At 32.9% G+C, this 13427-nt stretch overlaps 3 protein-coding genes across 4 annotated transcripts in view; 1 reads left to right on the plus strand and 2 right to left on the minus strand.

The window, feature by feature from the left end:
* Positions 1 to 13427, plus strand: part of LOC127714279 (tereporin-Ca1-like) — a 398353-nt gene that overhangs the window by 348829 nt on the left and 36097 nt on the right. The gene's annotated exons all lie outside the window — the stretch shown is intronic.
* The window catches only part of LOC127714271 (uncharacterized), a 213790-nt gene that overhangs the window by 199591 nt on the left and 772 nt on the right, over positions 1 to 13427 (minus strand). Inside the window, exon 2 of the mRNA XM_052220332.1 lies at positions 308 to 6053. Coding sequence (XP_052076292.1) covers positions 308 to 343 — 36 coding nt within the window. The 5' untranslated portion in view covers positions 344 to 6053. The remainder of the gene's footprint in view (positions 1 to 307; positions 6054 to 13427) is intronic.
* Positions 1 to 13427, minus strand: part of LOC127714274 (tereporin-Ca1-like) — a 470404-nt gene that overhangs the window by 118598 nt on the left and 338379 nt on the right. The gene's annotated exons all lie outside the window — the stretch shown is intronic.

The following is a 13427-nucleotide window of genomic DNA, read 5'->3' on the forward strand; positions in this document are numbered from 1 at the left end:
TTTTGAATTTTCTTTCAAGAAGTTTTTAATTGTTTGTTACAAGTTGTAACATCCAATTCACATATAAACGAAAATTCGCATCATATATATCTATCAAATTCTGTAGGCATTTACTTTTTGTCTTTTTCATTTCCTTCAAAATGTTTTCAGCATATGCTTGAAGGGACTTAATCTCAATTTTTTTCGTGTCTCGAGCTATGTAGCTGATGATTTGTACATAGGTATTAAATGACCCAATATAATTGTGGAATTGATGAACAATTTTTGAATCACACAATGGAAATGTGTAATTAGACTGTTTTGTTACCTTTTGAAAGTTCTCCTTAAATTCTTCTGTTAACATTTTCTTCCTTTTTAGTATTTTATCATACCGTGGATGCCAATAAAAAAACTTGCCCACAACCTGGACATTGGGAGGTTAAGTTGTTAGCAGTCGTTTCCATGTGTCTATCGAGAAACATATACCCAAATGAGTGTCCGCATTTTTCTATTGTGACGGTTTTTATTCCTTCATTACCTTCCATAAAGTTTGCTGCATCGCAGCCCTTGCAAGAAACTGGACATGGCTCGCTACAAAATCCTGGGCATTTATGACCACAAGTCAGTTTATGTTCACACTCTTCTGAACAAAGTGGTCGATCACATTCTTCTGAACATAATTTCGAACATTGATAGAGCGGGCACTTCCAAGGGCATGACATTTTGCAAGGAACACAAATGTCTCTACAAATTAGCTTGCAAATATCATGAGCACACGAAAAAGAGCAGAACTTATCACACGGTCTACATTGCATACATGTTTTACTGTCACTATTATGACCACAGAACAAACGCTTACCACATTTGCGTTCGCATTCTTTGTAAATGATGTTTTCTACGCATAATGTACATGTATTTGTACAAGAGTGACCGCAAATTAAAATTTGTTCACACTTTTGATTGCAAACTGCGTTGTCGGAAATTCTACACTGAACAGTTATCTTATGACCGCAAGACAGTTGCTTGTCTATCAGATGTTCACATAACGGTATTTTACGGTCGATTTCATCGCGATAATCATACCTCCTTCCCAAACCACCCCTTCTCAGTGCAGTTTAGGCTTTAAGTTGCAATTTGTGCATATCTGGATGTTGACAACATTCAAAGTACCTTTCATGTCCACACTTCGGGTACGTATAGACAGAATTTTCATTACATTCGAATTTGGTGTGCTTTTGATAGCATTCAACCATTTTCGTGTGTCCACATTGGTCCATTTGTATTTCAACAAGTGCTTTGCAATCGCTCACAAGTTTATTCAAGGTTGTCCAGTTTTTATTTTCCCAACACGTTGTTTGTCCTATATGGCCACAATTGAGCTCAATATCTACAATTGCTGAACATTTAATATTTGTATATGTTCTTGCAAACGCTCTAGATAAGGCGATCCGTTTTTTGTTGTTTTCGTATCGAAACCGTTCAAAGCATTTGACCGCGGTTGTATGACCACATACTAAATTTAGATCAACCATAGTTTCACATTCAATTCCAGCTTTTCCCTCTGCTTGCGTTAATGCAGAGTTCTTCTCGTAATTTAGTTTCTTGTAACACTCTGTTGCTATCGAATGACCACACTCTAAATTAAAAACAACTTCCTTCGAACATTTCAGGTTATGCATATCTTGTATATATTTCGACATACCTTTGCCGACCTCTCTAATTTTAAACGACATCCAGCATTCGCACAGGTTTGTGTGGCCACATTCAGGTAAGTCAACTGAAATAATCTCACGACATTTGGTACGCTTTTCGTATAACTCTCTCTCCCTCGGTTCAGCTGTTTCAATTTTGTGCTTTTTAATGCAAGCTATTTTTTTATGGTGTCCGCATTTTTCAAGAATAAATTCTACCTGTTCGGTGCAAACTGATAATTTGTCAACCTCTTTCGAACATCTAATCAGAATAATATGACCGCACCGTGATAATGTTTTATTCATCTTTACGATACAAAGACAACGGTTAGGAAAATGACATACACGATCACAAATATGATTGTTGTCACATTGTTTCAGGCATTTCTTTGTGCAGGAAAAGTCTGAGCCATCTCTATTTTGATAGCATTTTATAATCTCTATATGTCCACATTTAAGAGCTTTATAATCTTTTATTTCACACCTGTGTATACGTTCAAAATCAATGTCGTAACATTTTCGTTCATATTCATGACTACAGGGCTCGTATACAAGTAACAGTTTCTCTGCATATATATTTATCATAGTCTATATGGCATTTCAAGATGACTTTATGGTCACATGATAACGTACGCAAAACTTCAATGAGGCATTGGTGTTCTGAAGGAGCAATATTGAGCTTTGCTTTGTGATGACACAGTAGTGTCCTTTCCATTATAACTTCACAATCACAAGATTTTCGGAAAATGGCAGTGTTTGTTACATTTATGATTTTCTTCACATTCATTTAAGCACATTTTTCTACATTCATACACTACGTGGTCTTTATCGTATGGGTGACACCTCAAGTGACAAACATGACCACATTCCAATTTCATTCCACAAAATAGTTCACATCCACCTTCTGGTGCTCTTGTGAAATCTGCTGGAAATTCGGCTCGAATACCGTCTTGTTCTGGGTGGTTTTGACAGTACAATGGTAAAGCTTTACCAAATGACGTTCCACAATCTGGCTTTGGAAATTCATGGTTCGTATCTTCTTTGTTATTTGACTTTATTTTCTGTACCACTGTTTGCCATTCTTTACAATCTTTTGTCAGTGTTGTACTATTACCAATAATGTAAAGACCCTTCTTCGCTCTTGATAAAGCAACACAAATTCTATTTCCACGCCTCAAAAATCCAATGTCACCGTTATCATTACTGCGCACCAAAGACAATAATATTATCCCATTCTCTTCTCCCTGGTAGTTGTCCAATACACATGTATTAACTCCTTCAAAGTGAACTCTGGGCATTTCGCTTCGTATTAAAAACATCTGACCTGTGTACGCAGCAAGAATAGTAATTTCACTTCGTTTGTAGCCTTGATTCAACAGATAAGTGCAAAGTTCTTTCACATATTCTGCTTCATGCTCGTTTGAAAAACTTTTACCATCTCTATTGTACTGTTCGCCGTACTTATGAGTAATAAAAAACAGATTTTGTCAAATACCTTTGATATTGTCATACTCTAGAACATTGTTATTGTCATAAAGCTTAGGATACATTGTTGAGCATTCTCTCAAACAATGAAAGCGAAAGGTTGAACCGTGTTGCTAATTCACGAACCGCTGGTTTCGGTTCTAATTGTTTGTGATCACCGATCAAAATTAGATGTTCGCATGTTGGATTAATTGCAGTCACGATGTGAGCTTCTGGTACCTCTGCAGCTTCCTCAATGATTGTTATTTGGGGGCCTATTTGCATCAGCAACTGATGGTATTTCGCAGCACCAGTTGTAGTCATAGCGATAACAGATGCATGTTTTAAGATTTCCTCGTCCATCTCTAATCTGGCCTTTTTGTAATCTTCAAATATTTCATTGAACTCGTTCTCTTTCATCTTAAGCCTTTCTTTGAGGTCTTCGACATACTTTCGAAGCCAATGGCGATATAATTTCCAGCGATTCTCAAAAGAAAGATTTCACAAGTTTTCCGTTCTCTCAATCAAATTGTGATTTGCTGTAATACTTGATTTTAACTCAATTGAAACTATTTCGGCCTCTTCGTGTAAAATTTGTATACATGTTCGGTCTTGCAAGTCGGTTAAGATCTCACTTAACTGATTGTTGACATTAATGCCGATCGAATTCTCATTAAACTTGAATTCTACGTTCTCATCTAATGACCTTTCACTGTATTCGTATTCGGCTTTTGTCACTATGTTAGTAACAGGCTGCTGTAAATTTGCACTGATTTTAGTTTTGACGGCTTTTCGTTTGCGTAGGTATGTGACCTTTTCCTCTGAACTTCTAGAAACCATGATTTTGAAGAAATATGAATCCAGTCTAACCAGTCATTTGAGGGATCGTTCTGAAAATTATGAACATGGCGTTCTGACATAAATTTCTTCAACTGTCGAAAATGGAGAACAATGTCCTGGCCTTGAATGATTTTTAATACTGCACGAATAGATAAAATAGTATTTTTTGTACGATTAGCTTCTTCAAGCACCTCTTGAGCATGCTGTCTTCTTTGAACTTTATGCCGCTGATGTTTTATAGAATATTTGTTAACAGCCTCATTTTTACTTTGGTTTCCAATTCTTATTACAGATGGAATTTCATTATTTAATTCTTTTTCAGGAATAAAATCAATAATTCCTTCAACAAACTGATCAAGAGCGTGATTTGTATAGCAAACAATTAAGAGGCATTGTTTCCTCTCAATCCTTTCTCCATTTTGATCATAACCTCGTATTATTTTCCATTTTTCTCTGTTGTGAAGCAATGTTTTTGCAATTTGCAGACCAATGTATGTTTTTCCAGTGCCAGGGGTCCTTGAATCAGGACAAATTCTTTTGTTAGAGAGGAGATAAATGCTTTCCTTTGTGACTCGTCCATTCCAAGTTCTTCTTCAGATGGCCATTCATCTTTATCTGTCACCTTCATCATATATTCTTCGAAATACATTTTTTTCGTCCTTTTTTCTCTTCCTGTCAGCAATGGACTTATTTCTACGTCAAACACTTTCTCGTCATCAGAACTGTCACTGGACTCGTGTTTGGTGTGCTATACAGATAGCACTGGTCCTAAATCAAATTTTATATCAGGATCAATGGCAAGATAGAATGGCATTCCAACAGAGCTATTGCAAGAAACGATATATTTCTTAAATGGTAAGTTGTCTTCTTTAATTGATTGCATAGCGGTCAAAACATGATGATATGCCTCAAAATATGCGGATGTTGCTTCGAGTAGTATTCCTGGGGTTTCTCGGGGTATCTGCTGATTCAGTCTAGTTCTGAAAATCTTAATTCTAAAAGTACCTGTCTCTTTCATCTCGTCTGGTTTAGATTCGGAAACTAATACAAATAAGGTCGATTTGAAACGATCAAATGACAATAGCAAAACTGATCCGAATATCAGTCGTTTTGAATTGTTCCAGCGGATACGCTGTCTATGTTCGTCATCCAATTGAATACTAAATACTTCGCCATGATCTATCGAAGTACTTGTTTCCCTTTTTTACGTTGACATCTCTGTAGATACGTCCATTTTCTAATCGGAAATTCTCATTTTCTGCATCTTTTTTAATGAATTCTTCATAGACATCTCGTAGTGGTACAATACAGTCCTCTCTGTACAGTCGAAACTGAACGTCTAAGTAGTGGTCTAGATCATTGTATTTACCTTTAGCTTTGTTCCGTCGGAGGAACAACGTTTGGTACAGTAGATCCTCTTCCTGTGGCATTACAGAGAGACACCGGAAGTCGTCAGGTGGTTTTAACCAATCCTCGGAATCTTTTTCTCTCTTCATGAAATTTCTTGCTGCTTCAGCCCTTTCTGTAAGTTTTCTTATCAGACATTTCTGAAGTTCATTGATATTTTCTAAAACTTGTTGATCATTCTTCAAATCATCAGATCCTTCAATTTCTTTCTTGAGAAGAGAAACCAGTCCAATTTTTTGTGGCGTATTAAGTGCTGATGGAATCGTCCCGTTTAATTTTTGAAGTATAAAAAGAAAATCAATAAGAAGGCATTGGTATGAATGGAAATTCTTGCAATTGCTACTTTTTAATATTAGTAGTTTTGCTCCATTGTTGTTCAAAACCGGTGATTCAGTCATTGATTGGAGAAGTTGAAGAACTTTTTGTCGTGACGACTGTTGTTCACTCCGTGATGCACATGCAACAAGATGAGTAAGAATTTCGATGGCTTCATTCGTGAGTTCAGCAGAATTCATGAATCTGTGTAGCTCGTTTGATAATGTAGTAAGACATTCAAGTATTTGTTCATCTTCAAAATTCAAAATACGGCGTAGATAATTCACGCTTATCTCCAAGTCAGCACTTGAAGACGCCATTTTGTTGATTGATGTTAATTGGTCTACTTCCGGCAGTCTACAATATACATGTTTAGTTACTAAAGTGTGTATCATTCGCATTTGAAAAGCATTTGTTTAAAACAAGAGAGTCGTGGGGGTCCAAAATCGAACATTGCAAAAAATATGCAATTTTGGTTATGTATTGTTATCTTTATTGCCACAGAAGGGACTACACTCTGCGCACGGCACGCATTTTGAAATTATATTATCGATCGGTCGCGGTAAAAATGTGTCATTTATTACAAGCAGTTCGTGCTATGAACATCACCTTGACAGTGGAAATTTGTCGAATGAGATTATAAACATAAGTAGTAATATACAGTTTAATGATTATACAATTTACATACATGTATACAAAATAAACGAGTTTGATATTTGTCATTATTTGCCGGTAATATACAAATGTATCTCCTTATTCAACTGTTATTTCCTGAGCCTTTTTCGTACGACATGGACATTAATTGAATACTCGTTTATTTAAGTCAAATAACTGATTTTGAGCTTTTATTCAAGTTAAAATTTTAATTTGATACAAAATTCTAAATATTGGACTCTTTTTTCAATTATCAGGGAAAAAAACATGAGAAAACCCAATAGAGAACGAAGCCGACCAAAACACAATTAAAAAATAAAAAAGCTATAATTTTACAGGTTTTTTAGAGAACATTTTCATTTAAATATGTTTAAAATACACAATAAATGGTTTTTGTGGCTAAGTTTTACGTTTTTAATCAACTATATTTGAACATTTTATTCGAAAACCGTCGTTTTTAGAGTCGCACTATGTAGCAACGGATGGAAACTTAATGATATCATTTATGTTTTAGGCTGTTATTTTCTTTAACTATTATAAATGTTTTTTTTTTTACTTTCGAACTAACGAAATATTAACACAAATTTGTGCCTCGTACTTTTACAGACCTCAAATACAAATTCCCGCCATTACAGAACATAATCTTTATAGTTTAATTTACATAAACGCAGTAAAAAACATGTTAATTTTTTTTATGAAAAAGTGATTTTCGATCATCAAAAAATCTTTCCATGTTAAAAATTTCTATATTCTTCATTATTGCATTGAAATATATTTGAAGTTAAAACATGAACAAATCGATCTTTTACAATATTTAAAATTGCCAAACGGAAGCTGAAATCGAACCACATGACCAGAAAAGTTTTTGCACATGGCACCTGGGCTATCGTTCCTCCTCTACTTTATCGCGATAAAAACTGGATTTTTCCCAGAATTAAAATATTTTGAAATGACAGCTTTTCAAGTTCATTTTATTGAAATCTATGTTATTATATCATCTTTCTTCAGTGTCAGTCCCAAATTATTAATTTAAGCAAAATAACAGTCATCATAAAACCACAATAGAAGCACTATACACTGAAGTATAAATACAAGTCTGTTCTGGCATCAAACATGTAAGCAACAGTGTCGGTGTCATATTTTGTAATCAATTGATTGCCAATGTTATGTTCAATGTTTATAAATTAGGACCAGACATTTTCTAACCAACTTAGAACATATTCACACCTTTGGGTGACATGACAAATTAATCCATTCCAATTGTCATTAACCAAGTCCTAATATGAGTTCTTTTTAAAGTACAAATGTGGTTAATAAAAGGAATAAAAAAAATGTGTTGGTCATGTCAGCAGACGGAATAAAATAACACAGGGATAGCTTTTTATGAGAACATATTTAAAAAAATCATTTTTAATTAGAATTTATGACCCGCTTTAGGATAGACTAAATAGACACACTATGATTAATGAGTTTTTCGATCGTTGAAATTTTTTATGGTTATGATATTCAATCAATTTATATCAATATAACGATCATTCCAACACCAGATTATTACTTTTTTAATTGATAAATGTTCAATTATTTTTTTATTTCCTTTCCTTTATATATCAATAGTTCTTGTTTCTTAGAAATTAAAATTACACCATTCCAGGCCCTTTTGTTTTCCACATAATTAATATTGCCACTAATTAACAAGTTTCGGGTTAAATCCGATACGGATACCGAAACTAACAAAGACGCCAACAAAAAAGCCACGGTGTTGTAGAAGAGAGTAAATTTGACAAAGACGCCAACAAAACCGTGTTTTTCGTTGAAAGTAAATTGACAAATTGTCAAATTTATCCTATAGTTTGCGTATAGTTCATTACGAAGAATTTCCAAAAATGAGTTACACCTATCCCGAAACCAATTTATCAGAAAGATATGAGTTATGATTAACTAATGAAAATTTAAATTTTGAAACAAATAAAAAATTCAAAATATGTTGAAGTTCAATAAATTGTGCCGTATATTGGTACTTATAATGCTAATGTGATAATATAAATAACACAAAATGCCTATAAATGAAACATTATATAAATGCAATACAAAATAGTACGAAATTGTATTAGTGCCATCCTTTTTTATTTTTATTTTTTCAAATTGTCGACTTTAATCTTTGAATTATAAACTTAAATCTTGGAGTTTCCAACTTTAATCTTGGAATTATCAACATCAATCGTGGTGTTATCAACTTTAATCTTGGAATTTCCAACTTTAATCTTTCGACCTTCATTCGTCCGACACTGATTTTTCCGACTTTCATTAATCGAGTGAATCTCTGAATTGAGAACATCGTGACTTTTGGCTCACTGGACTCTTACCTCGGCCAACAGTGCACTTCAGTTTGATGTGCTTTATTTTACTTTTTGTTGGTGATTGCTTTTGTAAACATAGATGCACATCCGCCTATTCAGCAATATAAAATAATAAATGCGTGTACTGCATACATGATTACAAATGGATATTTAATTTTGAAATTAACACCGAGATTTTTTGAAAGGGGTCTGCCATTTTTGCCTAAAAACTATTCACTAATATTTGGTACCCATATTTAAATATAAATATATATACAAGGAATGATCTTTACTTATATGCAATATTTCAATTTTAAATGCTTGGTTTTAGGGACTTTATATTTATGTAGATATAAAGTCCCTGGTTGATTCAAATACCACAATAGGCCATTAATATTAGTTTTCCAATAACATATTTCTATAAAATATGTTGAACATATGCCAAACCAATATAAAGTTATGAATGAATAATGCATTTCAATATAGAATGTCATTAAAAAACAGTGTAGTATATATAAAATCTCGCAAAATAATGGCACATATTTTGGCATATCCACGTATACCCTTTAATAGAAAGTAACCACCCCCCCCCTTCCCTTTTCATAGATATTAGGCTACGTGATTGAAGCATACAAGACAAGACTTTAAAAAAAATGTAGCCGCGAAAATAGTTATTAATAGATTAAGTATACGGAGGAACATAATAAACTATAAGCTAGAAGTAAAATATCAGTCATTTCCAAGACTAAAGTTGAGAGTTCCAAGATTAAAGTTGAGAGTTCCAAGATAAAAGTTGGAAATTCCAAGATTAAAGTTGATGATTCCAAGATTAAAGTAGGAAATTCCAAGATCAAAGTTGATAATTCCGACAATTCCAAGATTAAAGTTGGAAATTCCAAGATTAAAATCGACAATTTGAGAAAAAATAAATTAAAAAAGGATGGTCCTAATACGCTACCGTAAAAATAGAGAGAGAAAAAAAACTAAATATATACGGTGGCCTATAATTGCTTACATTTATACTCTCTTCAATTTAGCATTGGTGGATATTTTTATCACTGGCAATCATACCACATTTCCATATTTTTACATAAGCTTAATATTTAGCTAATACCATTACAAAACTGTGAAAACTGGATATTTGGTTGGTTAGAATAGCCATTTCAAATATTCTGATACAGTCTAAACAGTAAATGTATTTATAACTGTATTCAAAACACGTTCCTATGTTACCATAGTCACGTGTACATCCATGTGTGTTTGTTTATTTATTTTTTTAAAATGACCATATGCATTTAGCATTGGTCAAAATTTGACCTTTAGTTTATATTAAATTCTGGATTTAAAGTTTCAACTAATGTTTCACGAATTTCAAAAGTGGGAATTGATTTCGTTGAAAACATAAGCTTTATTAAATAAGATCTTCATATAAAAAAAAACATATATATACACATATAAATTGTAAACACTGCATATAATTTTGTGACCGCTGCATATAATGCTGTCAAGACTGTTGTGACCACTACGCATAATGTTGTGACCCACTACATAAAATATAATGACCACTACATATGATGTTGTGACCACTGCATATAATGTTTTTACCGCTGCATTTAATGCTGTCGCGACAGGTGTGACCACTGCATATAATATGTTCTGACCGATGCATATAATGTTGTGACCAATGCATGTAATGCAATGACCGCTGCAAACAATGTTATGACCACTGCATGTAATGTTTTGACCACTGCATATAATGTTGTGACCACTGCATATAATGTTGTGACCACTGCCTATAGTGTTGTGACCACTGCATATAATATTGTGACCATTGTATATAATGTTTTAAGTACCACATGTAATGTTGTCACCACTGCATATAATGTTATACCACTATATATAATGTCATGACCGCTGCATACATGTATAATGTTATGACCACTGCATACAATGATGATACCACTGCATATAATGCTGTCACCACTGCATATAATGTTATGACCATTGTATATAATGTTATGACCACTGCATATAATGTTATGACCATTGTATATAATGTTATGACCACTGCATATAATGCTGTTACAATTTCTTATAATGTTAACGTTTTGACCATTGCATATAATGTTTTGCCCACTGCATATAAATTTGTGACCACTGCATATAATGTTGTGACCACTGCATATAATGCTGTGACCACTGCATATAATGTTGTGACCACTACATATAATGTAATGACTGCTGCATATTATGTTTTGACCCACTGCAACTTATGTTATGACCATTGCATATAATCTCATGACCACTGCATACAATATTGTAACCACTGCATGTAATATTGTGACCACTGCATATAATGTGGTGGCCACTGTATATAATGCTGTGACCACTGCATATAATGTTGTGACCACTACATATAATGTAATGAATGCTGCATATTATGTTTTGACCCACTGCATCTAATGTTATGACCATTGCATATAATCTCATGACCACTGCATACAATATTGTGACCACTGCATATAATGTGGTGGCCACTGTATATAATATTGTTACCATTGCATATAATGTTGTTGTTAGTGCCACATGGAATGCTGTCACCTCTGCATATAATGATGATCATTTACATATTGGATTGTAAAATAGCAGAAAACAATCAGTCTAGATATTTATGGATAGTGCAAATTTTGAGATAGGAATGTAATACATATGTGAGAGTGTTCATCTAAATAAAGAAAATTGTGTGTTTCATCTTATATTCATAACTGGTTTTACAAATACAGAATATTTTTGATTCATTAAAAAAATCAATTTTTCCATATGAGGGGATATAAATCAGATAATGTAACTTTTATATAGGAATTTGTGTTAGGAATTTACTTATTTTGTTTTGAAGCAAAAAGAGAGACCCATGACCCCATTTTTTCTTGTCATTTTCAGAAAGCAAATTAAAAGAGCTATCTTCTCATATTGTATCTTTAAATTCTATCGTTTAGTGTCTTTCTATCACCAAAAAAAAATTTTACATGCATAATCCACACAAAATCTGACAATTTTGCGCAAACTGTAGCTTCATAAAAATCCCAGTGACCAATAGTTATTATTATATTAAAAAAACATGATATAAACTACATTTTGGTTAATTATTGAAAAATTCTATCGATTTTAATTTAGATTCACCCTCCCAATCTTCCTTAACATTATCTTTGATTCATAGTTCTACCACACAAAGCATATGCGAAGCGTAACAATTCATAAGTAGTTTACAAAATGACATCTCATATATATAGTTGATACGATTCAATGATTTTAATGAAATTTTAATGACTCGAACTATAAAATCTCTATAGAATAAATAATTTTGAATTTCAAACACATTAAATACTATCAATTTATGCAGGTTCAAATAATTTCCACTTCAAACAAACACTTAATAAATGTTAAAACTTCTTTAGAATTTATGTACTGGATACCTCTTCATGTCGAATGCAAACGTAAAATATGCCAAACTCCCATTATTACGAAAACGCAAGATTGCAATATTTTTTGGACATTTATACTTTGTGATAAATCTATATACCAACTATGGTTGTCCTACGTTGTATTACTCATAATTTGAAAAACAAAAATAGGTGATATTAGTGCTTACGTCCAGCCTAATAAAGATTATCGGTAAGTTTGACAGTGATTCACTGAATTTAGTGTAGTTGTTGATACAATGCACAGACGGACGGACGGACAAATAAATAGTCCTGTTCATTATTGTATTCAAGAGGAGATACATGTGCCATATACGTACAGTAAAAATTATTTCTATGAGTTGTAGAAACAGGACAAAAACAAGGGTTGTTGAGCTTGTCAAGTTGCAATCACAAATATCTTGTATGATCTATATTTTAGGTTTTAAATTTGTGTTTTAATACTGTACGTTTCTTTTACATTTAAGTTACTAATTTGATAATAGTCAGTCTTTTGTCCCTCACACTATACTATTTTGAATAGAATTTTCTCGTCCTGAAACATAGCCAAATTGGAGTGCGTTTGTCCTCGACCCTATCATGGTAATATTTGATTATAGATAGGGATTCACACTTTTCCAATACATATTGTCAACTTATTTTGGCTATGTTTCACGGAGAAAAAATTGAAAATTAAAAATAGTATATTATGTCGGACAAATGATCTAGGACAAAGCCCCCTCCCATTTATAATGTTATATTATCCTTTCAGTTTGTAGAATTGGCGTGTTCCGCTACGGTATTACATGTAAATATACAGAAAGTAGAAAAATAAATTGAGGTTGAATGGTGAAGAATCTTTTCCCATAGCAAAATTGTACAAAACTTCCATCGCGTGCTACATTTAATAATAAAGAATTTTAATTCATTATTACTATGAGGGTGTGGATGGGGTTTACAGAATAGAGAATAATTGGCAAAAAAAATAATGAATAGAGAAAATGGGCAAAAAAAGAATAGAGAATAATGGGGTACTAAAATATAAAGAATAACTGCAAAATTTAAAGAATTGGGTAAAAATATACTGATTACAGAAAGAACAATGTCCAGAATACAGTTATCAAGTAATTACAGAATAGCCATTATTATTAAAGATAAAGAATAATGAGCGAACAAAAATAAGAAATACAGAAATAAAGTACCCCCATCCATACCCTCTACTATTTATGAGAACATTTACAAGGACTAATAATCAGTAGCGTCGATCCTCGCAAATCACAAAC

This window comes from Mytilus californianus, unplaced genomic scaffold (assembly GCF_021869535.1).
Source record: "Mytilus californianus isolate M0D057914Y unplaced genomic scaffold, xbMytCali1.0.p SCAF_9, whole genome shotgun sequence".
NCBI classification, from domain to species: domain Eukaryota; kingdom Metazoa; phylum Mollusca; class Bivalvia; order Mytilida; family Mytilidae; genus Mytilus; species Mytilus californianus.